The sequence below is a fragment of the Pseudophryne corroboree genome, chromosome 3 (genome assembly GCF_028390025.1).
Source record: "Pseudophryne corroboree isolate aPseCor3 chromosome 3, aPseCor3.hap2, whole genome shotgun sequence".
NCBI classification, from domain to species: Eukaryota; Metazoa; Chordata; class Amphibia; order Anura; family Myobatrachidae; genus Pseudophryne; species Pseudophryne corroboree.
In genome coordinates this window covers 806,519,960-806,544,608 of record NC_086446.1, presented here as the reverse complement: position 1 = coordinate 806,544,608, position 24,649 = coordinate 806,519,960, and the positions used below count along the sequence as shown (strand labels likewise).

General features: G+C 53.0%; 1 protein-coding gene across 1 annotated transcript in view; it reads left to right on the top strand.

The window, feature by feature from the left end:
- The window catches only part of INPP5F (inositol polyphosphate-5-phosphatase F), a 277,691-nt gene that overhangs the window by 69,074 nt on the left and 183,968 nt on the right, over positions 1-24,649 (top strand). Inside the window, exons 5-7 of the mRNA XM_063962697.1 lie at positions 11,179-11,346; positions 13,640-13,696; positions 14,842-15,040. Coding sequence (XP_063818767.1) covers positions 11,179-11,346; positions 13,640-13,696; positions 14,842-15,040 — 424 coding nt within the window. The remainder of the gene's footprint in view (positions 1-11,178; positions 11,347-13,639; positions 13,697-14,841; positions 15,041-24,649) is intronic.

Sequence of the window (24,649 nt, the reverse complement as noted above, 5' to 3'; positions counted from 1 at the left end):
TAGTAACAGGGTACAGTACAGCACTAGGTGTAATATAGTATATGTATAGTAACAGGGTACAGTACAGCACTAGGTGTAATATAGTATATGTATAGTAACAGTACAGCACTAGGTGTAATATAGTATATGTATAGTAACAGGGTACAGTACAGCACTAGGTGTAATATAGTATATGTATAGTAACAGGGTACAGTACAGCACTAGGTGTAATATAGTATATGTAGAGTACAGGGTGATTCAAAAGTCGCAGTACACCCTTTTGTTTCAAAAACTGTACATGAAATGGGATAACTGAATACCCCAGTAAGGTACGGGTGAGGTAGGGTGTGCATCGAACATAGGCGCCATCTTGAAATTGGCAATCTTGAATCTAAGTCGGTTTTCTCAAGTGGAAAGGAGTTTCGTGTAACAAGTCAAACAACATCAGAATTTGCAGAAAAGTGTATTGCTGCAGGCAGATGGGAGATAGCAGCTATGGGTCAATAGTTCCACCACTTGTTATGTTGCAGGTAAGTGAAGACATGACTGTGTTGTGCTATTGATGTACAGATGTGTGCAGGTGTGACATCTCCAGGATCACTTACTAGCCTCTATTTCTCTATCGTCCTAAGTGGATGCTGGGGTTCCTGAAAGGACCATGGGGAATAGCGGCTCCGCAGGAGACAGGGCACAAAAAAGTAAAGCTTTTACCAGATCAGGTGGTGTGCACTGGCTCCTCCCCCTATGACCCTCCTCCAGACTCCAGTTAGATTTTGTGCCCGAACGAGAAGGGTGCAATCTAGGTGGCTCTCCTAAAGAGCTGCTTAGAGAAAGTTTAGCTTAGGTTTTTTACTTTACAGTGAGTCCTGCTGGCAACAGGATCACTGCAACGAGGGACTTAGGGGAGAAGTAGTGAACTCACCTGCGTGCAGAGTGGATTTGCTGCTTGGCTACTGGACACTAGCTCCAGAGGGACGATCACAGGTACAGCCTGGATGGTCACCGGAGCCGCGCCGCCGGCCCCCTTGCAGACGCTGAAGAGAGAAGAGGTCCAAAATCGGCGGCTGAAGACTCCTGAGTCTTCATAAAGGTAGCGCACAGCACTGCAGCTGTGCGCCATTTTCCTCTCAGCACACTTCACACAACAGTCACTGAGGGTGCAGAGCGCTGGGGGGGGCGCTCTGAGAGGCAAATAAAAACCTTATTAGAGGCAAAAAATACCTCACATATAGCCCACAGAGGCTATATGGAGATATTTAACCCCTGCCTAACTTCAAAAATAGCGGGAGACGAGCCCGCCGAAAAAGGGGCGGGGCCTATCTCCTCAGCACACAGCGCCATTTTCTCTCACAGAAAAGCTGGAGAGAAGGCTCCCAGGCTCTCCCCTGCACTGCACTACAGAAACAGGGTTAAAACAGAGAGGGGGGGCACTGATTTTGGCGATATTGTATATATATAAAAGATGCTATAAGGGAGAAACACTTATATAAGGTTGTCCCTATATAATTATAGCGTTTTTGGTGTGTGCTGGCAGACTCTCCCTCTGTCTCCCCAAAGGGCTAGTGGGTCCTGTCCTCTGTCAGAGCATTCCCGGTGTGTGTGCTGTGTGTCGGTACGTGTGTGTCGACATGTATGAGGACGATGTTGGTGAGGAGGCGGAGAAATTGCCTGTAATGGTGATGTCACTCTCTAGGGAGTCGACACCGGAATGGATGGCTTATTTAGAGAATTACGTGAGAATGTCAACACGCTGCAAGGTCGGTTGACGACATGAGACGGCCGACAATCTATTAGGACCGGTCCAGGCGTCTCAGAAACACCGTCAGGGGTTTTAAAAACGCCCATTTACCTCAGTCGGTCGACACAGACACGGACACTGAATACAGTGTCGACGGTGAATAAACAAACGTATTTCTCATTAGGGCCACACGTTAAGGGCAATGAAGGAGGTGTTACGTGTTTCTGATACTACAAGTACCACAAGAAAGGGTATTATGTGGGAGTGAAAAAACTACCTGTAGTTTTTCCTGAATCAGATAAAATAAAATGAAGTGTGTGATGATGCGTAGGGTTACCCCGATAGCAAATATTGGCGTTATACCCTTTCCCGCCAGAAATTAGGGTACGTTGGGAAACACCCCTTAGGGTGATAAGGCGCTCACACGCTTATCAAGTGGCGTTACCGTCTCCTGATACGGCCGCCCTCAAGGAGCCAGCTGATAGGAAGCTGGAAAAATATCCTAAAAAGTATATACACACATACGGTGGTTATACTGCGACCAGCGATCGCCATCAGCCTGGAGATGCAGTGCTGGGTTGGCTTGGTCGGATTCCCTGACTGAAAATATTTTATTCATGTAGAGCATTTAATAGGATGCATTCTATATATATGTATGTGAGATGCACAGAGGGATATTTGCTCTCTGGCATCAAGATAAGTGCGTTGTCCATATCTCCCAGAAGATGTCAGGGACACGACAGTGGTCAGGTGATACAGATCCCATACGGCAGATGGAAGTATTGCTGTATAAAGGGAAGGAGTTATTTGGGGGTCGGTCCATCGGACCTGGGGACCACAGCAACAGCTGGGAAATCCAACCTTTTTTACCCCAAGTTACATCTCAGCTAAAAAAGACACCGTCTTTTCAGCCTCAATCTTTCCTTTCCCATGAGGGCATGCAGGCAAAAGGCCAGTCATATCTGCCCAGACATAGAGGTAAGGGAAGTAGACTGCAGCAGGCAGCCCTTTCCCAGGAAAAGAAGCCCTCCACCGCGTCTGCCAAGTCCTCAGCATGACGCTGGGGCCGTGCAAGCGGACTCAAGGTGGGGGGGTAGTCTCAAGAGTCTCAGGGCGCAGTGGGATCACTCGCAAGTTGACCCCTAGATCGTACGAGTATTATCCCAGGGGTAAAGATTGGAGAGTCGAGACATCTTCTCCTCGCAGGTTCCTGAAGTCTGCTTTACCAACGGCTCCCTCCGACAGGGAGGCAGCATTGGAAACAATTCACAAGCTGTATATCCAGCAGGTGATAATCAAAGTACCCCTCCTACGACAAGGAAAAGGGTATTATTTTTCCACACTATATTGTGGTACTGAAGCCAGACGGCTTGGTGACACATAGTCTAAATCTAAAATGTTTTGAACACTTACATAAAAGGTTCAAATCGAGATAAAGTCACTCAGAGCAGTGATAGCGAACCGGAATGTCCCTGGACATCAAGGATTACCTCCATGTCCAAATTTTGTCCTTCTCATCAAGGGTACCTCTGGTTCGTGGTACAGAACTGTCAATATCAGTTTCAGACGATGCCGTTTGAATTATCCACGGCACCCCGGGCCCTTTTACCAAGGTAATGGCCGAAAAGATGTTTCTTCAAAGAAAAAAGGCATCTAAATTATCCCTTACTTGCACGACCTAAAAAGGGCAAGTTCCAGAGAACAGTTGGAGGTCGGAAGAGCACTATCTAAAGTAGTTCTTCGACGGCACGACTGGATTCTAAATATTCCAAGAATCGCAGCTGTTTTCCGACGATACGTCTGCTGTTCCTAGGGATGATTCTGGACACGGTTCAGAAAAAGGTTTTTCTTCCCGAGGAAAAAGCCAAGGAGTTATCCGACCTGTCAGGAACCTCCTAAAACCAGGAAAGGTGTCTGTACATCAATGCACAAGAGTCCTGGGAAAAAGGGTGGCTTTTTACGAAGCAATTCCATTCGGCAGATTCCATGCAAGAATTTTCCAAAGGGATCTGTTGGACAAATGGTCAGGGTCGCATCCTCAGATGCACCTGCGAATAACCCTGTCGCCAAGGACAAGGGTATATCTTCTGTGGTGGTTGCAAAAGGCTCATCTATTGGAGGGCCGCAGATTCGGCATACAGGATTTGATCCTGGTGACCACGGACGCCAGCCTGAGAGGTTGGGGAGCAGTCACACAAGGAAGAAACTTCCAGGGGGTATGGACGAACCTGGAAAAGTCTCTTCACATAAACATTCTGGTACTAAGAGCAATCTAAAATGCTCTAAGCCAGGCGGAACCACTCCTGCAAGGAAAACCGGTGTTGATTCAGTCGGACAACATCACGGCGGTCGCCCATGTAAACAGACAGGGCGGCACAAGAAGCAGGAGTGCAATGGCAGAAGCTGCCAAGATTCTTCGCTGGGCGGAGAATCACGTAATAGCACTGTCAGCAGTGTTCTTCCCGGGCGTGGACAACTGGGAAGCAGACTTCCTCAGCAGACACGATATTCACCCGGGAGAGGGGGGTCTTCATCCAGAAGTCTTCCACATGCTAATAAACTGTTGGGAAAGACCAATGGTAGACATGATGGCGTCTCGCCTCAACAAGAAACTGGACAAGTATTGCGCCAGGTCAAGAGATCCACAGGCAATAGCTGTGGACGCACTGGTAACACCTTGGGTGTACAAATCAGTATATGTGTTTCCTCCTCTGCCTCTCATACCAAAGGTATTGAAGATTATACGGTGAGGAGGAGTAAGAACAATACTAGTGGCTCCGGATTGGCCAAGAAGGACTTGGTACCCGGAACTTCAAGAGTTGGTCACGGACGACCCGTGCCCTCTACTTCTGAGAAGGGACCTGCTACAACAGGGTCCCTGTCTCTTTCAAGACTTACCGCGGCTGCGTTTGACGGCATGGCGGTTGAACGCCAGATCCTAAAAGGGAAAGGCATTCCAGAAGAAGTCATTCCTACCTTGATTAAGGCAAGGAAGGAAGTCACCGCGAAACATTATCACCGCATTTGGCGAAAATATGTCGCGTGGTGCGAGGATCGGAGTGTTCCGACGGAGGAATTTCAACTGGGTCGTTTCCTACATTTCCTACAATCAGGATTGTCTATGGGTCTCAAATTGAGATCTATTAAGGTTCAAATTTCGGCCCTGTCAATATTCTTCCAAAAAGAATTGGCCTCAGTTCCTGAGGTACAGACTTTTGTTAAAGGAGTACTGCATATACAGTCTCCTGTGGTGCCTCCGGTGGCACCGTGGGATCTAAATGTAGTTTTCGATTTCCTCAAATCCCATTGGTTTGAACCATTGAAAAAGGTGGATTTTAAATATCTCACATGGAAAGTGACTATGTTACTGGCCCTGGCTTCCGCCAGGAGAGTATCTGAATTGGCGGCTTTATCTTATAAAAGCCCTTATCTAATCTTCCATTTGGATAGGGCAGAACTGAGGACTCGTCCGCATTTTCTCCCTAAGGTGGTATCAGCGTTTCACCTGAACCAACCTATTGTGGTGCCTGCGGCCACTGGCGACTTGGAGGACTCCAAGTTGTTGGACGTTGTCAGAGCCTTAAAAATATACATTTCAAGGACGGCTGAAGTCAGAAAATCTGACTCGCTGTTGTTACTATATGCACCCAACAAGTTGGGTGCCCCTGCTTCTAAGCAGACGATTGCTCGTTGGATTTGTAACACAATTCAACTTGCTCATTCTGTGGCAGGCCTGCCACAGCCTAAATCTGTTAAGGCCCATTCCACAAGGAAGGTGGGCTCATCTTGGGCGGCTGCCCGAGGGGTCTCGGCATTACAATTCTGCCGAGCAGCTACGTGGTCGGGGGAAAACACGTTTGTAAAATTCTACAAATTTGATACCCTGGCAAAAGAGGACTTGGAATTCTCTCATTCGGTGCTGCAGAGTCATCCGCACTCCCCCGCCCGTTTGGGAGCTTTGGTATAATCCCCATGGTCCTTTCAGGAACCCCAGCATCCACTTAGGACGATAGAGAAAATAAGAATTTACTTACCGATAATTCTATTTCTCGGAGTCCGTAGTGGATGCTGGGCGCCCATCCCAAGTGCGGATTATCTGCAATACTGTACATAGTTATTGTTAACAAATTCGGGTTATATTGTTAAGGAGCCATCTTTAAGAGGCTCTTTCTGTTATCATACTGTTAACTGGGTTTAGATCACAAGTTGTACGGTGTGATTGGTGTGGCTGGTATGAGTCTTACCCGGGATTCAAATTGCCTCCCTTATTGTGTACGCTCGTCCGGGCACAGTACCTAACTGGAGTCTGGAGGAGGGTCATAGGGGGAGGAGCCAGTGCACACCACCTGATCTGGTAAAAGCTTTACTTTTTTGTGCCCTGTCTCCTGCGGAGCCGCTATTCCCCATGGTCCTTTCAGGAACCCCAGCATCCACTACGGACTCCGAGAAATAGAATTATCGGTAAGTAAATTCTTATTTGTGGACTATCTGTAGCACATTCAGAGGTTTACAACATTGTAGCAGCTAAATACATGTATACTATGTAAGCAGAGATTATACGTGATGTATGATGGTGATGTCTCATTAGAGCGGACATGTTTCTATTATAGAGACTGACCTGTAAGAATTGTGCAGTAAGTGACAGTCTAAGAGACTGCAGTGTACTGTATGATGAATGTGTCTCTGTAGAGACTCCGGTCTGGACTCACCTCCACATCATCTGTCTCTCTCTTTGCGAGATGCTGCATCGCCTGTCTCTTCCCTGTGAGTGTTTGCGCCACCTGTCTCTTCCCTGTGGGTGTTTGTGACACCTGTCAATTCCCCTGTGGGTGTTTGCGCCGCCTGTCTCTGCCCCTGCCGGTGTTTTGCGTCGCCTGTCTCTCCCCCTGCAAGTCTTTGTGTTGCCTGTCTCATCTCCTGCGAGATGCTGCATCGCCTGTCTCTTCCCTGTGAGTGTTTTGCCTTGCCTGTCTTTTCCCATGCAAGTCTTTGTGTTGCCTGTCTCTTCCCCTGTGGGTGTTTGCGCCACCTGTCTCTTCCCCTGTGTGTGTTTTGCCTTGCCTGTCTCTTCCCCTGTGAGTGTTTGCGTTGCCTGTCTCTTCCCCTGTGAGTGTTTGCGTTGCCTGTCTCTTCCCCTGTGAGTGTTTGCGTTGCCTGTCTCTTCCCCTGTGAGTGTTTGCGTTGCCTGTCTTTTCCCCTGTGGGTGTTTTGCGTTGCCTGTCTCTCACCCTGTGGGTGTTTGTGCCCCCTCCCTTCCCAAGTCTTTGGGGGTCATTCAGCCCCTAGAACCAGGGCTTCCGGGATAAAGCTTTGGCTGCTGACCCACTGAGACCCTGAGACTGACTGGTGTGGTGCGATCTGGTACCCACAGAGAGCTTGAGACTGACTGGTGTGGTGCGATCTGGTACCCACAGAGGTACCCACAGATACCCTGAGACTGACTGGTGTGGCACGATCTGGTACCTACGGAGACCCAGAGACTGACTGGTGTGGTGTGATCTGGTACCTACGGAGACCCTGAGACTGACTGGTGTGGTGCGATCTGGTACCCACAGAGACCCTGAGACTGACTGGTGTGGTGTGATCTGGTACCCACAGAGACCCTGAGACTGACTGGTGTGGTGTGATCTGGTACCCACAGAGACCCTGAGACTGACTGGTGTGGTGTGATCTGGTACCCACAGATACCCTGAGACTGACTGGTATGGCGCGATCTGGTACCCACGGAGACCCAGAGACTGACTGGTGTGGCGTGATCTGGTACCCACGTAGACCCTGAGACTGACTGGTGTGGCGCGATGTGGTACCCACAGAGATCCTGAGACTGACTGGTGTGGTGCGATCTGGTACCCACAGATACCCTGAGACTGACTGGTGTGGCGCGATCTGGTACCCACAGAGACCCTGAGACTGACTGGTGTGGTGCGATCTGGTACCCACAGATACCCTGAGACTGACTGGTGTGGTGCGATCTGGTACCCACAGAGACCCTGAGACTGACTGGTGTGGTGCGATCTGGTACCCACAGAGACCCTGAGACTGACTGGTGTGGTGCGATCTGGTACCCACAGAGACCCTGAGACTGACTGGTGTGGTGCGATCTGGTACCCACAGAGACCCTGAGACTGACTGGTGTGGTGCGATCTGGTACCCACAGAGACCCTGAGACTGACTGGTGTGGTGCGATCTGGTACCCACAGAGACCCTGAGACTGACTGGTGTGGTGCGATCTGGTACCCACAGAGACCCTGAGACTGACTGGTGTGGCGCAATCTGGTACCCACAGATACCCTGAGACTGACTGGTGTGGTGTGATCTGGTACCCACAGAGACCCTGAGACTGACTGGTGTGGTGTGATCTGGTACCTACAGAGACCCTGAGACTGACTGGTGTGGCGTGATCTGGTACCCACAGAGACCCTGAGACTGACTGGTGTGGTGTGATCTGGTACCTACAGAGACCCTGAGACTGACTGGTGTGGCGTGATCTGGTACCCACAGATACCCTGAGACTGACTGGTGTGGTGTGATCTGGTACCCACAGAGACCCTGAGACTGACTGGTGTGGTGTGATCTGGTACCCACAGAGACCGCCCTGCACAGTCTGTAAGCTCAGGTGGCGGTACATTACTCAGGGCTGAATTTGGCCAGGATGGCATGTGACGGACGGGACAGCAGCTCATTAATCACTGCGGAACCTTCCTGGAGCTACATTATTTCCCCACCAGAACGCCATTACCTCAGATGTGTGCCAGCCGCTGTATATGGAGAACCTGCGCTTTATACACTTTGGGGGTAATTCGGAGTTGATCGCAGCAGCAAGTTTGTTAGCAATTGGGCAAAACCATGTGCACTGCAGGGGGGGCAGATGTAACATGTGCAGAGAGAGTTAGATTTGGGTGGGTTATTTTGTTTCTGTGCAGGGTAAATACTGGCTGCTTTATTTTTACACTGCAAATTAGATTTCAGTTTGAACACACCCCACCCAAATCTAACTCTCTCTGCACATGTTACACCTGCCCCACCTGCACTGCACATGGGGGGGTAATTCCAAGTTGATCGCAGCAGGAACATTTTTAGCAGTTGGGCAAAACCATGTGCACTGCAGGGGGGTGGGGGGGCAGATATAACATGTGCAGAGAGAGTTAGATTTGGGTGGGTTATTTTGTTTCTGTGCAGGGTACATACTGGCTGCTTTATTTTTACACTGCAAATTAGATTGCAGATTGAACACACCCCGCCCAAATCTATCTCTCTCTGCACATGTTACATCTGCCCCCCCTGCAGTGCACATGGTTTTGCCCAACTGCTAACAAATTTGCTGCTGCGATCAACTCAGAATTAGGCCCTTTATTCCACATCCTATAGCGGTCTGAGCACTTCTCATACGTGCTCTCTGGCCTGATATTCCAACAGAGTGCGAGCAGGGCCCTCATACCGCTCTGGTTACCCAGCTCCCTGTTACGGCTCCTGTGTTCCCGGATGTAGAGCGCGGGATACGCTGCCGTAGTAACATACATAAGTGTCCGTAAATAGAGCAACTTGGAGTCCATTGTCTTGAATGGGGAAGTGAAAGCGAATTTACATTCCGCTGTGATAATAAATATCCTGTGATGTCGGCTGCGGGGTGTAGAATTCTCCGCGGGGTAGGGTCACCCCTGTAACACCTGGAGCAGTATTCCTGTGATGTCGGCTGTGGGGTGTAGAATTCTCCGCGGGGCAGAGTCACCCCTGTAACACCTGGAGCAGTATTCCTGTGATGTCGGCTGCGGGGTGTAGAATTCTCCGTGGGGTAGGGTCACCCCTGTAGCACCTGGAGCAGTATTCCTGTGATGTCGGCTGCGGGGTGTAGAATTCTCCGTGGGGTAGGGTCACCCCTGTAACACCTGGAGCAGTATTCCTGTGATGTCGGCTGTGGGGTGTAGAATTCTCCGTGGGGTAGGGTCACCCCTGTAACACCTGGAGCAGTATTCCTGTGATGTCGGCTGCGGGGTGTAGAATTCTCCGTGGGGTAGGGTCACCCCTGTAACACCCAGGGCAGTATTCCTGTGATGTCGGCTGCGGGGTGTAGAATTCTCCGTGGGGTAGGGTCACCCCTGTAACACCCAGGGCAGTATTCCTGTGATGTTGGCTGCGGGGTGTAGAATTCTCCGTGGGGTAGGGTCACCCCTGCAACACCCAGGGCAGTATTCCTGTGATGTCGGCTGCTGGGTGTAGAATTCTCTGCATGGTAGGGACACCCCTGTAACACCTGGAGCAGTATTCCTGTGATGTCGGCTGCGGGGTGTAGAATTCTCTGCATGGTAGGGACACCCCTGTAACACCTGGAGCAGTATTCCTGTGATGTCGGCTGTGGGGTGTAGAATTCTCCGCGGGGCAGAGTCACCCCTGTAACACCTGGAGCAGTATTCCTGTGATGTCGGCTGCGGGGTGTAGAATTCTCTGCGGGGTAGGGTCACCCCTGTAACACCTGGAGCAGTATTCCTGTGATGTCGGCTGCGGGGTGTAGAATTCTCCGTGGGGTAGGGTCACCCCTGTAACACCCAGGGCAGTATTCCTGTGATGTTGGCTGCGGGGTGTAGAATTCTCTGCTGGGTAGGGTCACCCCTGTAACACCCAGGGCAGTATTCCTGTGATGTCGGCTGCGGGGTGTAGAATTCTCCGTGGGGTAGGGTCACCCCTGTAACACCCAGGGCAGTATTCCTGTGATGTTGGCTGCGGGGTGTAGAATTCTCCGTGGGGTAGGGTCACCCCTGCAACACCCAGGGCAGTATTCCTGTGATGTCGGCTGCGGGGTGTAGAATTCTCCGTGGGGTAGGGTCACCCCTGTAACACCCAGGGCAGTATTCCTGTGATGTTGGCTGCGGGGTGTAGAATTCTCCGTGGGGTAGGGTCACCCCTGTAACACCCAGGGCAGTATTCCTGTGATGTTGGCTGCGGGGTGTAGAATTCTCTGCTGGGTAGGGTCACCCCTGTAACACCCAGGGCAGTATTCCTGTGATGTTGGCTGCGGGGTGTAGAATTCTCCGTGGGGTAGGGTCACCCCTGTAACACCCAGGGCAGTATTCCTGTGATGTCGGCTGCTGGGTGTAGAATTCTCTTCGGGGTAGGGTCACCCCTGTAGCACTCGGGGGCAGTATTCCTGTGATGTTGGCTGCGGGGTGTAGAATTCTCCGTGGGGTAGGGTCACCCCTGTAACACCCGGGCAGTATTCCTGTGATGTCGGCTGCGGGGTGTAGAATTCTCTGCTGGGTAGGGTCACCCCTGTAACACCCAGGGCAGTATTCCTGTGATGTCGGCTGCGGGGTGTAGAATTCTCCGTGGGGTAGGGTCACCCCTGTAGCACTCGGGGCAGTATTCCTGTGATGTCGGCTGCGGGGTGTAGAATTCTCTGCGGGGTAGGGTCACCCCTGTAACACCCGGGGCAGTTGAGTCACGGCGCCTTCTCATTACCCCTCCAGGTTCGGGAAAACAAGGAGAAGGAGAAGCTGGAGCGCAGACTTCTGGATGAGCTGTTCAAGATGTTCATGGATTCCGATTCCTTCTACTACAGCTGGACCTATGACCTGACCAATTCTGTACAGCGTCAGAGCGCAGGCGAGAAGAGCGGGCTCCCGCTGTGGAGACGGGTGAGTGTCGGCCACCGGCCGGTAACGTGGGGCAGGTTCCACAGTGGACATCATTGCTGTGAGATCAGAACACATGACACATGCCTGTAATAGAATTACTTCTTCCTCCATGGGGTGCCCTGGGAAGTCAGGGGGCCCCATCTGTAGGCACTGCAGGATGTTGGGGGTCTCCTATCTGTAGGCACTGCGGGAGGGCGGAGGCCCCATCTGAATGCATGTGGAAGGCGGGAGGCCCCATCTGAATGCACTGTGGGAGGCGGGGGGCCCCATCTGAATGCACTGTGGGAGGCGGGGGGCCCCATCTGAATGCACTGTGGGAGGCGGGGGGCCCCATCTGTAGGCACTGCGGGAGGGCGGAGGCCCCCATCTGTAGGCACTGCGGGAGGGCGGAGGCCCCCATCTGTAGGCACTGCGGGAGGGCGGAGGCCCCCATCTGTAGGCAGTGCGGGAGGTTGGGGGCCCCCTTCTGTAGGCAGTGCGGGAGGTTGGGGGCCCCCATCTGTAGGCAGTCCTGGAGGGCGAGGTCTCCCATCTGTAGGCACTGCGGGAGGGCGGAGTCCCCCATCTGTAGGCACTGCAGGAGGTTGAGGGCCCCATCTGAATGCACTGTGGGAGGGCGGGGTCCCCCATCTGTAGGCACTGTGGGAGGGCGGGGTCCCCCATCTGTAGGCACTGTGGGAGGGCGGGGTCCCCCATCTGTAGGCACTGCGGGAGGGCGAGTCCCCCATCTGTAGGCAGTGCGGGAGTGCGGAGTCCCCCATCTGTAGGCAGTGCGGGAGTGCGGAGTCCCCCATCTGTAGGCACTGTGGGAGGGCGGGTTCCCCCATCTGTAGGCAGTGCGGGAGTGCGGAGTCCCCCATCTGTAGGCACTGTGGGAGGGCGGGTCCCCCATCTGTAGGTAGTGCGGGAGGGCGGAGTCCCCCATCTGTAGGCACTGCGGGAGGGCGGAGTCCCCCATCTGTAGGCACTGCGGGATGTTGGGGGCCCCATCTGAATGCACTGTGGGAGGGCGGAGGCCCCCATCTGTAGGCACTGTGGGAGGGCGGAGTCCCCCATCTGTAGGCACTGCGGGATGTTGGGGGCCCCATCTGAATGCACTGTGGGAGGGCGGAGGCCCCCATCTGTAGGCACTGTGGGAGGGCGGAGGCCCCAATCTGTAGGCACTGCGGGATGTTGGGGGCCCCATCTGAATGCACTGTGGGAGGGCGGAGTCCCCCATCTGTAGGCACTGTGGGAGGGCGGTGTCCCCCATCTGTAGGCACTGTGGGAGGGCGGTGTCCCCCATCTGTAGGCACTGTGGGAGGGCGGTGTCCCCCATCTGTAGGCACTGTGGGAGGGCGGTGTCCCTCATCTGTAGGCACTGTGGGAGGGCGGTGTTCCCAATCTGTAGGCACTGTGGGAGGGCGGTGTCCCCCATCTGTAGGCACTGTGGGAGGGCGGTGTCCCCCATCTGTAGGCACTGCGGGAGGGTGGGGTTCCCCATCTGTAGGCACTGTGGGAGGGTGGAGTCCCCCATCTGTAGGCACTGTGGGAGGGCGGTGTCCCCCATCTGTAGGCACTGTGGGAGGGCGGTGTCCCCCATCTGTAGGCACTGTGGGAAAGCGGTGTCCCCCATCTGTAGGCACTGCGGGAGGGCGGTGTCCCCCATCTGTAGGCACTGCGGGAGGGCGGGGTTCCCCATCTGTAGGTAGTGCGGGAGGTCGGAGTCCCCCCATCTGTAGGCACTGCGGGAGGGCGGAGTCCCCCATCTGTAGGCACTGCGGGAGGTTGGGGGCCCCATCTGTAGGCAGTGTGGCAGGGCGGAGTCCCCGATCTGTAGGCACTGCGGGAGGTTGGGGGCCCCATCTGTAGGCAGTGTGGGAGGGCGGTGTCCCCCATCTGTAGGCACTGCAGGAGGTTGGGGGCCCCCATCTGTAGGCACTGCGGGAGGTTGGGGGCCCCCATCTGTAGGCACTGCGGGAGGTCGGGGGCCCCCATCTGTAGGCTCTGCGGGAGGTTGGGGGCCCCCATCTGTAGGCACTGTGGGAGGGCGGAGTCCCCCATCTGTAGGCACTGCGGGAGGGCGGTGTCCCCCATCTGTAGGTAGTGCGGGAGGTCGGAGTACCCCATCTGTAGGCACTGTGGGAGGGCGGAGTCCCCCATCTGTAGGCACTGCGGGAGGGCGGTGTCCCCCATCTGTAGGTAGTGCGGGAGGTCGGAGTACCCCATCTGTAGGCAGTGCGGGAGGTTGGGGGCCCCCGTTTATAGACACGGTGATAAGTCAGCTCCTCACGTGTTCATTTCCCGTTTCCAGGTGGATGACCGCTTCTTCTGGAACAGACACATGCTGCAGGATCTCATCCAGCTCCAGGTGAGATCTCGGGGTGTAGGGGTTGTGTGAGATCTCGGGGTGTAGGGGTGGTGTGAGATCTCGGGGTGTAGGGTTTGTGTGAGATCTCGGGGTGTAGGGGTTGTGTGAGATCTCGGGGTGTAGGGGTGGTGTGAGATCTCGGGGTGTAGGGGTGGTGTGAGATCTCGGGGTGTAGGGGTGGTGTGAGATCTCGGGGTGTAGGGGTGGTGTGAGATCTCGGGGTGTAGGGGTGGTGTGAGATCTCGGGGTGTAGGGGTGGCGTGAGATCTCGGGGTGTAGGGGTTGTGTGAGATCTCGGGGTGTAGGGGTGGTGTGAGATCTCGGGGTGTAGGGGTGGTGTGAGGCCGCGCGCTGTATGCCGGTTAGTTGGTACAGAGCACATTCTGCTATATCTGTGATCACCAGAAGATTATACCAGCCATTACCAGAGGAAGGAAGTGCTGGATGTAATCCATAAAGGCAGAGGATTCCTACTGAGCTGCCTGTTGTCCCTCTGGCATCTCCTGGGCTGTATAACCCGTCGGCCAGGTGGAATTATTGTACAGTCCCTGCAGTTCTAGGGTGATAGTTAGCAGAATCCTTTAGTTCCATACAATAGGTATTATGTTCTTATTACTAAAGAACAGCTGCTGGTGCACGTTTTGCACGATTCCCTGCGCACTTTTAGGTGTATCACACTTATCTGCAGAAAGCTCAATCCCTGCCGGAATATCCGCCTGTACCGCCAGACCGCCGCCTCTTCTCAGCGGGTACAGTGTCACTGTATGGCTACAGCCCACGTGTGACCCCCAACAGCTGGGGCCGCTTGGTTCGGGGATCCAGGCACTTAGTGCTCAGGGCACAGCGCCCCGTGTGACCAGCCGGGGTCTTCTCGTAGGGGTCACACAGCGCTGCTAATGCCCCCAGCAAGGAAACTGCGGCATCTGCAAAGACCGACGAGACCTTACACTACATAGACCTTTAATCCTCGTGTCTCTGCTGCGTCCCTGGTAGGCAGGGAACACGGACATGATCGGAAACGGTCTACAGGTCATTAGTCTGTTCCCCAATGAGGGGACACAATCCCACATGGCGCCATTGTATGTAGTGTTCCTGTTTGTACCATAGATCCTGTGTGCGGCTAATGGGATCTTCTCCTTACACAGGATCACCACGGGGGGAACTGGATCCTGCCCATCATTCAGGGCTTTGTACAGATTGAGGAGCTTGTGGTGAACTATAATGAGTCTTCGGATGATGAGAAGAGTAGTCCAGAGACCCCTCCTCAAGAACCCACATGTGTGGATGATGTGCACCCCCGATTCATGGTGGCTTTAATCTCACGGAGGAGCCGACATCGAGCGGGTAAGTCCTGAGCTGGAGGCCAGTTTCTGGGGCAAAGTATTTTTGGTGGTGGGGGCGAGGTCTCTGTGGAGTGTCACCACTGGGGGCAAGGTCTCTGGGTAGTGTCACCACTGGGGGCGAGGTCTGTGTGGAGTGTCACCACTGGGGGCGAGGTCTCTGTGTAGTGTCACCACTGGGGGCGAGGTCTGTGTGGAGTGTCACCACTGGGGGCGAGGTCTCTGTGGAGTGTCACCACTGGGGGCGAGGTCTCTGTGGAGTGTCACCAATGGGGGCGAGGTCTCTGTGGAGTGTCACCACTGGGAGCGACTCCACTGGGGGCGAGGTCTCTGTGGAGTGTCACCACTGGGGGCGAGGTCTGTGTGGAGTGTCACCACTGGGGGCGAGGTCTCTGTGGAGTGTCACCACTGGGGGCGAGGTCTCTGTGGAGTGTCACCACTGGGGGCGAGGTCTCTGTGGAGTGTCACCAATGGGGGCGAGGTCTCTGTGGAGTGTCACCACTGGGAGCGACTCCACTGGGGGCGAGGTCTCTGTGGAGTGTCACCACTGGGGGCGAGGTCTCTGTGGAGTGTCACCACTGGGGGCGAGGTCTCTGTGTAGTGTCACCACTGGGGGCGAGGTCTGTGTGGAGTGTCACCACTGGGGGCGAGGTCTCTGTGGAGTGTCACCACTGGGGGCGAGGTCTCTATGGAGTGTCACCAATGGGGGCGAGGTCTCTGTGGAGTGTCACCACTGGGAGCGACTCCACTGGGGGCGAGGTCTCTGTGGAGTGTCACCACTGGGGGCGAGGTCTCTGTGTAGTGTCACCACTGGGGGCGAGGTCTGTGTGGAGTGTCACCACTGGGGGCGAGGTCTCTGTGTAGTGTCACCACTGGGGGCGAGGTCTCTGTGGAGTGTCACCACTGGGGGCGAGGGCTGTGTGGAGTGTCACCACTGGGGGCGAGGTCTCTGTGGAGTGTCACCACTGGGGGCGAGGTCTCTGTGTAGTGTCACCACTGGGGGCGAGGTCTCTGTGGAGTGTCACCACTGGGGGCGAGGTCTCTGTGGAGTGTCACCGCTGGGGGCGAGGTCTCTGTGGAGTGTCACCAATGGGGGCGAGGTCTCTGTGGAGTGTCACCACTGGGAGCGACTCCACTGGGGGCGAGGTCTCTGTGGAGTGTCACCACTGGGGGCGAGGTCTCTGTGTAGTGTCACCACTGGGGGCGAGGTCTCTGTGGAGTGTCACCACTGGGGGCGAGGTCTCTGTGGAGTGTCACCACTGGGGGCGAGGTCTCTGTGGAGTGTCACCACTGGGGGCGAGGTCTCTGTGGAGTGTCACCACTGGGGGCGAGGTCTCTGTGGAGTGTCACCACTGGGGGCGAGGTCTCTGTGGAGTGTCACCACTGGGGGCGAGGTCTCTGTGGAGTGTCACCACTGGGGGCGAGGTCTCTGTGGAGTGTCACCACTGGGGGCGAGGTCTCTGTGGAGTGTCACCACTGGGGGCGAGGTCTGTGTGGAGTGTCTCCACTGGGGGCGAGGTCTCTGTGGAGTGTCACCACTGGGGGCGAGGTCTCTGTGGAGTGTCACCACTGGGGGCGAGGTCTCTGTGTAGTGTCACCACTGGGGGCGAGGTCTCTGTGGAGTGTCACCGCTGGGGGCGAGGTCTCTGTGGAGTGTCACCAATGGGGGCGAGGTCTCTGTGGAGTGTCACCACTGGGAGCGACTCCACTGGGGGCGAGGTCTCTGTGGAGTGTCACCACTGGGGGCGAGGTCTCTGTGGAGTGTCACCACTGGGGGCGAGGTCTCTGTGTAGTGTCACCACTGGGGGCGAGGTCTCTGTGGAGTGTCACCACTGGGGGCGAGGTCTCTGTGTAGTGTCACCACTGGGGGCGAGGTCTCTGTGGAGTGTCACCACTGGGGGCGAGGTCTCTGTGGAGTGTCACCACTGGGGGCGAGGTCTCTGTGGAGTGTCACCACTGGGGGCGAGGTCTCTGTGGAGTGTCACCACTGGGGGCGAGGTCTGTGTGGAGTGTCTCCACTGGGGGCGAGGTCTCTGTGGAGTGTCACCACTGGGGGCGAGGTCTCTGTGGAGTGTCACCACTGGGGGCGAGGTCTCTGTGTAGTGTCACCACTGGGGGCGAGGTCTCTGTGGAGTGTCACCACTGGGGGCGAGGTCTCTGTGGAGTGTCTCCACTGGGGGCGAGGTCTCTGTGGAGTGTCACTGATGGGGGCGAGGCCTCTGTGTAGTGTCACTACTGGGGTCGAGTTGTCGGTCACCTGACAATATCTGAACACATTGATAAAAATTAATTATGAATAATCTGTTTTGTAAATATTATTTCTCTAACGTCCTAAGTGGATGCTGGGGACTCCGTCAGGACCATGGGGAATAGCGGCTCCGCAGGAGACAGGGCACAAAAATAAAGCTTTAGGATTAGGTGGTGTGTACTGGCTCCTCCCTCTATGACCCTCCTCCAAGCCTCGGTTAGGTTTTTGTGCCCGTCCGAGCAGGGTGCAATCTAGGTGGCTCTCTTAAAGAGCTGCTTAGAAAAAGTTTTTTAGGTTTTTTATTTTCAGTGAGTCCTGCTGGCAACAGGCTCACTGCATCGAGGGACTTAGGGGAGAGAATTTCAACTCACCTGCGTGCAGGATGGATTGGATTCTTAGGCTACTGGACACCATTAGCTCCAGAGGGAGTCGGAACACAGGTCTCACCCTGGGGTTCGTCCCGGAGCCGCGCCGCCGACCCCCCTTACAGATGCTGAAGATTGAAGGTCCGGAAACAGGCGGCAGAAGGCTCTTCAGTCTTCATGAAGGTAGCGCACAGCACTGCAGCTGTGCGCCATTGTTGTCACACACTTCACACCAAGCGGTCACGGAGGGTGCAGGGCGCTGCTGGGGGCGCCCTGGGCAGCAATATTTTAATACCTTAAGGCAAAAGAATACATCACATATAGCCATTAAGGCTATATGTATGTATTTAACCCATGCCAGTTATCTAAATCTACGGGAGGAAAGCCCGCCGAAATAGGGGGCGGGGCTTATTCTCCTCAGCACACAGCGCCATTTTCCTGCTCAGCTCCGCTGTGAGGAAGGCTCCCAGGACTCTCCCCTGCACTGCACTACAGAAACAGGGTAAAACAGAGAGGGGGGGCATTTTTTGGCGATATATTGGATATATTTAAGCTGCTATAAGGAACAACACTTATATAAGGTTGTTCCCATATATATTATAGCGCTTGGGTGTGTGCTGGCAAACTCTCCCTCTGTCTCCCCAAAGGGCTAGTGGGGTCCTGTCTTCGATAAGAGCATTACCTGTGTGTCTGCTGTGTGTCGGTACGTGTGTGTCGACATGTATGAGGACGATGTTGGCGTGGAGGCAGAGCAATTGCCGATAATGGTGATGTCACCCCCCAGGGAGTCGACACCGGAATGGATGGCTTTGTTTATGGAATTACGTGATAATGTCAGCACATTACAAAAATCAGTTGACGACATGAGACGGCCGGCAAACCAGTTAGTACCTGCCCAGGCGTCTCAGACACCGTCAGGGGCTGTAAAGCGCCCTTTACCTCAGTCGGTCGACACAGACCCAGACACAGACACTGAATCTAGTGTCGACGGTGATGAAACAAACGTATTTTCAAGTAGGGCCACACGTTATATGATCACGGCAATGAAGGAGGCTTTGCATATCTCTGATACTGCAAGTACCACAAAAAGGGGTATTATGTGGGGGGTGAAAAAACTACCTGTAGTTTTTCCTGAATCAGAGGAATTAAATGATGTATGTGATGAAGCGTGGGTTAACCCAGATAGAAAAATGCTAATTTCAAAAAAGTTATTAGCATTATACCCTTTCCCGCCAGAGGTTAGGGCGCGCTGGGAAACACCCCCTAGGGTGGATAAGGCGCTCACACGCTTATAAAAACAAGTGGCGTTACCGTCTCCTGATACGGCCGCCCTCAAGGATCCAGCGGATAGGAGACTGGAAACTACCCTAAAAAGTATATACACACATACTGGTGTTATACTGCGACCGGCCATCGCCTCAGCCTGGATGTGCAGTGCTGGGGTCGTCTGGTTGGATTCCCTGACTGAAAATATTGATACCCTGGATAGGGACAGTATTTTATTGACTATAGAGCAATTAAAGGATGCTTTCCTTTATATGCGAGATGCGCAGAGAGATATTTGCACTCTGGCATCGAGAGTAAATGCGATGTCCATATCTGCCAGAAGGAGTTTATGGACGCGACAGTGGTCAGGTGATGCGGATTCCAAACGACATATGGAAGTATTGCCGTATAAAGGGGAGGAATTATTTGGCGTCGGTCTATCGGATCTGGTGGCCACGGCAACTGCCGGAAAATCCACTTTTTTACCTCAGACCCCCTCCCAACAGAAAAAGACACCGTCTTTTCAGCCGCAGTCCTTTCGTTCCTATAAGAACAAGCGGACAAAAGGACAGTCATATCTGCCTCGGGGCAGAGGAAGGGGTAAGAGAGGGCAGCAAGCAGCCCCTGCCCAGGAACAGAAGCCCTCACAGGGTTCTGCAAAGCCCTCAGCATGACGCTTGGGCCTTACAAGCGGACTCAGGAACGGTGGGGGGTCGACTCAAGAATTTCAGCGCACAGTGGGCTTGCTCACAGGTGGACCCCTGGATTCTGCAGGTAGTATCTCAGGGTTACAGGTTGGAATTCGAGAAGTCTCCCCCTCGCCGGTTCCTAAAGTCTGCTTTGCCAACGTCTCCCTCAGACAGGGCGACGGTATTGGAAGCCATTCACAAGCTGTTTTCTCAGCAGGTGATAGTCAAGGTACCCCTCCTACAACAGGGAAAGGGGTATTACTCCACGCTATTTGTGGTACCGAAGCCGGACGGCTCGGTAAGACCTATTCTAAATTTGAAATCTTTGAACCTGTACATACAAAAATTCAAGTTCAAGATGGAGTCACTCAGAGCAGTGATAGCGAATCTGGAAGAAGGGGACTTTATGGTGTCCCTGGACATAAAGGATGCTTACCTGCATGTCCCAATTTGCCCTTCACATCAAGGGTACCTCAGGTTCGTGGTGCAAAACTGTCATTATCAGTTTCAGACGCTGCCGTTTGGATTGTCCACGGCACCTCGGGTCTTTACCAAGGTAATGGCCGAAATGATGATTCTTCTGCGAAGAAGAGGCGTATTAATTATCCCTTACTTGGACGATCTCCTGAAAAGGGCAAGGTCCAGAGAACAGCTGGAGGACGGAGTAGCACTAACCCAAGTAGTGCTGCAACAACACGGGTGGATTCTGAATTTTCCAAAATCTCAGTTGACCCCGACAACACGTCTGCTGTTCCTGGGAATGATTCTGGACACGGTTCAGAAAAAGGTGTTTCTTCCGGAGGAGAAAGCCAGGGAGTTATCCGAACTTGTCAGGAACCTCCTAAAACCAGGGACAGTGTCTGTGCATCAATGCACAAGAGTCCTGGGAAAGATGGTGGCTTCTTACGAAGCGATTCCATTCGGCAGATTCCACGCACGAACTTTTCAGTGGGATCTGCTGGACAAATGGTCCGGATCGCATCTGCAGATGCATCAGCGGATAACCTTATCGCCACGGACAAGGTGTCTCTTCTGTGGTGGTTGCAGAGTGCTCATCTGTTAGAGGGCCGCAGATTCGGCATACAGGACTGGGTCCTGGTGACCACGGATGCCAGTCTGAGAGGCTGGGGAGCGGTCACACAAGGAAGAAACTTCCAGGGAGTATGGTCAAGCCTGGAGATGTCTCTTCACATAAATATACTGGAGCTAAGAGCGATTTACAATGCTCTAAGTCTGGCAAAACCCCTGCTTCAGGGTCAGCCGGTGTTGATCCAGTCGGACAACATCACGGCAGTCGCCCACGTAAACAGACAGGGCGGCACAAGAAGCAGGACAGCAATGGCAGAAGCTGCAAGGATTCTTCGCTGGGCGGAAGATCATGTGATAGCACTGTCAGCAGTATTCATTCCGGGAGTGGACAACTGGGAAGCAGACTTCCTCAGCAGACACGATCTACACCCGGGAGAGTGGGGACTTCATCCAGAAGTCTTCCACATGATTGTGAACCGTTGGGAAAAACCAATGGTGGATATGATGGCGTCCCGCCTCAACAAAAAACTGGACAGGTATTGCGCCAGGTCAAGAGATACTCAGGCAATAGCTGTGGACGCTCTGGTAACACCGTGGGTGTTCCAGTCAGTGTATGTGTTCCCTCCTCTGCCTCTCATACCAAAAGTACTGAGAATTATACGGCAAAAGGGAGTAAGAACGATGCTAGTGGCTCCGGATTGGCCAAGAAGAACTTGGTACCCGGAACTTCAAGAGATGCTCACGGAGGATCCGTGGCCTCTACCTCTAAGACGGGACCTGCTTCAGCAGGGACCGTGTCTATTCCAAGACTTACCGCGGCTGCGTTTGACGGCATGGCGGTTGAACGCCGAATTCTAAAGGAAAAAGGCATTCCGGAAGAGGTCATTCCTACACTGGTAAAAGCCAGGAAGGAGGTGACAACATTATCACCGCATTTGGAGAAAATATGTTGCGTGGTGTGAGGCCAGGAAGGCCCCCACGGAGGAATTTCAACTGGGTCGATTCCTACATTTCCTGCAAACAGGATTGTCTATGGGCCTCAAATTGGGGTCCAATAAGGTTCAAATTTCGGCCCTGTCGATTTTCTTCCAGAAAGAATTGGCTTCAGTTCCTGAAGTCCAGACTTTTGTAAAAGGAGTACTACATATACAGCCCCCGGTTGTGCCCCCAGTGGCACCGTGGGATCTTAATGTAGTCTTGGATTTTCTCAAATCCCATTGGTTTGAGCCGCTCAAATCGGTGGAGCTGAAGTATCTTACATGGAAAGTAACCATGCTACTGGCCCTGGCTTCAGCCAGGAGAGTAGCAGAATTGGCGGCTTTATCATATAAGAGCCCATATCTGATTTTCCATACGGACAGGGCAGAACTGCGGACGCGTCCTCATTTTCTGCCTAAGGTGGTGTCAGCGTTTCACCTGAACCAGCCTATTGTGGTGCCTGCGGCTACTAACGAGTTGGAGGATTCCAAGTTGTTGGACGTGGTCCGGGCATTGAAAATATATATTTCAAGAACGGCGGGAGTCAGAAAGTCTGACTCACTGCTTATATTGTATGCACCCAACAAGATGGGTGCTCCTGCTTCTAAGCAGACGATTGCTCGTTGGATTTGTAGCACAATTCAACTTGCACATTCTGTGGCAGGCTTGCCACAACCTAAATCTGTCAAGGCCCATTCCACAAGGAAAGTGGGCTCATCCTGGGCGGCTGCCCGGGGAGTCTCGGCATTACAACTCTGCCGAGCTGCTACTTGGTCAGGGGCAAACACGTTTGCAAAATTCTACAAATTTGATACCCTGGCTGAGGAGGACCTTGAGTTCTCTCATTCGGTGCTGCAGAGTCATCCGCACTCTCCCGCCCGTTTGGGAGCTTTGGTATAATCCCCATGGTCCTGACGGAGTCCCCAGCATCCACTTAGGACGTTAGAGAAAATAAGAATTTACTTACCGATAATTCTATTTCTCGTAGTCCGTAGTGGATGCTGGGCGCCCATCCCAAGTGCGGATTGTCTGCAATACTTGTACATAGTTATTGTTACAAAAAAATCGGGTTATTTGTTGTGAGCCGTCTGTTCAGAGGCTCCTACGTTTGTCATACTGTTAACTGGGTTCAGATCACAAGTTATACGGTGTGATTGGTGTGGCTGGTATGAGTCTTACCCGGGGTTCAATATCCTTCCTTATTGTGTACGCTCGTCCGGGCACAGTATCCTAACTGAGGCTTGGAGGAGGGTCATAGGGGGAGGAGCCAGTACACACCACCTAATCCTAAAGCTTTATTTTTGTGCCCTGTCTCCTGCGGAGCCGCTATTCCCCATGGTCCTGACGGAGTCCCCAGCATCCACTACGGACTACGAGAAATAGAATTATCGGTAAGTAAATTCTTATTTTTTAATATTGTCTAAAATAAGTGTTTACATCTTGAAGGATGTCTGTCTGTATATGTGTGCTTGTTATATACCGTATGTAGTGTGTGTAGTGGTATGTGTGTGGTTACTATGTGTGTAGCGGTATGTGTTGTTACTATGTGTGTAGTGGTATGTGTGTGGTTACTATGTGTGTAGTGGTATGTGTGTGCTTGTTGTTATATGTCTAGTGTATGTGTGTAGTGGTATGTGTGTGGTTACTATGTGTGTAGCGGTATGTGTGTTACTATGTGTGTAGTGGTATGTGTATGGTTACTATGTGTGTGGTGGTATGTGTGTGGTTACTGTGTGTTGTGGTATGTGTATGTTTACTATGTGTGTAGTGTGTGTATGGTCACTATGTGTGTTGTTACTATGTGTGTGTGGTTACCGTGTGTGTGGTTACTATGTGTGTGGTTGCTATGTGTGTAGTGGTAGGTGTGTGGTTACTATGTGTGTAGTGGTAGGTGTGTGGTTACTATGTGTGTAGTGGTAGGTGTGTGGTTACTATGTGTGTAGTGGTAGGTGTGTGGTTACTATGTGTGTAGTGGTTTGTGTGTGGTTACTATGTGTGTAGTGGTTTGTGTGTGGTTACTATGTGTGTAGTGGTTTGTGTGTGGTTACTATGTGTGTAGTGGTAGGTGTGTGGTTACCGTGTGTGTGGTTACTATGTGTGTAGTGGTAGGTGTGTGGTTACTATGTGTGTAGTGGTAGGTGTATGGTTACTATGTGTGTAGTGGTAGGTGTGTGGTTACTGTGTGTGTAGTGGTAGGTGTGTGGTTACTGTGTGTGTAGTGGTAGGTGTGTGGTTACTGTGTGTGTAGTGGTAGGTGTGTGGTTACTGTGTGTGTAGTGGTAGGTGTGTGGTTACTATGTGTGTAGTGGTAGGTGTGTGGTTACTATGTGTGTAGTGGTAGGTGTGTGGTTACTATGTGTGTAGTGGTAGGTGTGTGGTTACTATGTGTGTAGTGGTAGGTGTGTGGTTACTATGTGTGTAGTGGTAGGTGTGTGGTTACTATGTGTGTAGTGGTAGGTGTGTGGTTACTATGTGTGTAGTGGTAGGTGTGTGGTTACTATGTGTGTGGTGGTAGGTGTGTGGTTACTATGTGTGTGGTTGTTATATATCTACTGTGTGTGTGTGTGTGCATATCTGTGTAGTGCTTGTGTGTAGAATAACACTGATTCTTCCATTACGGTGGCACCTGACAAGGGGTGGGATATATAATTCAGCAAGAGAGCAGCTGATGTGTTGGAGTAATGGGCAGCGGGTGAGCAGCTGATGTGTTGGGATAATGGGCAGGGGGTGAGCAGCTGATGTGTTGGAGTAATGGGCAGCGGGTGAGCAGCTGATGTGTTGGAGTAATGGGCAGCGGGTGAGCAGCTGATGTGTTGGGATAATGGGCAGGGGGTGAGCAGCTGATGTGTTGGAGTAATGGGCAGCGGGTGAGCAGCTGATGTGTTGGAGTAATGGGCAGCGGGTGAGCAGCTGATGTGTTGGAGTTATGGGCAGGGGGTGAGCAGCTGATGTGTTGGAGTGATGGGCAGCGGGTGAGCAGCTGATGTGTTGGAGTGATGGGCAGGGGGTGAGCAGCTGATGTGTTGGAGTAATGGGCA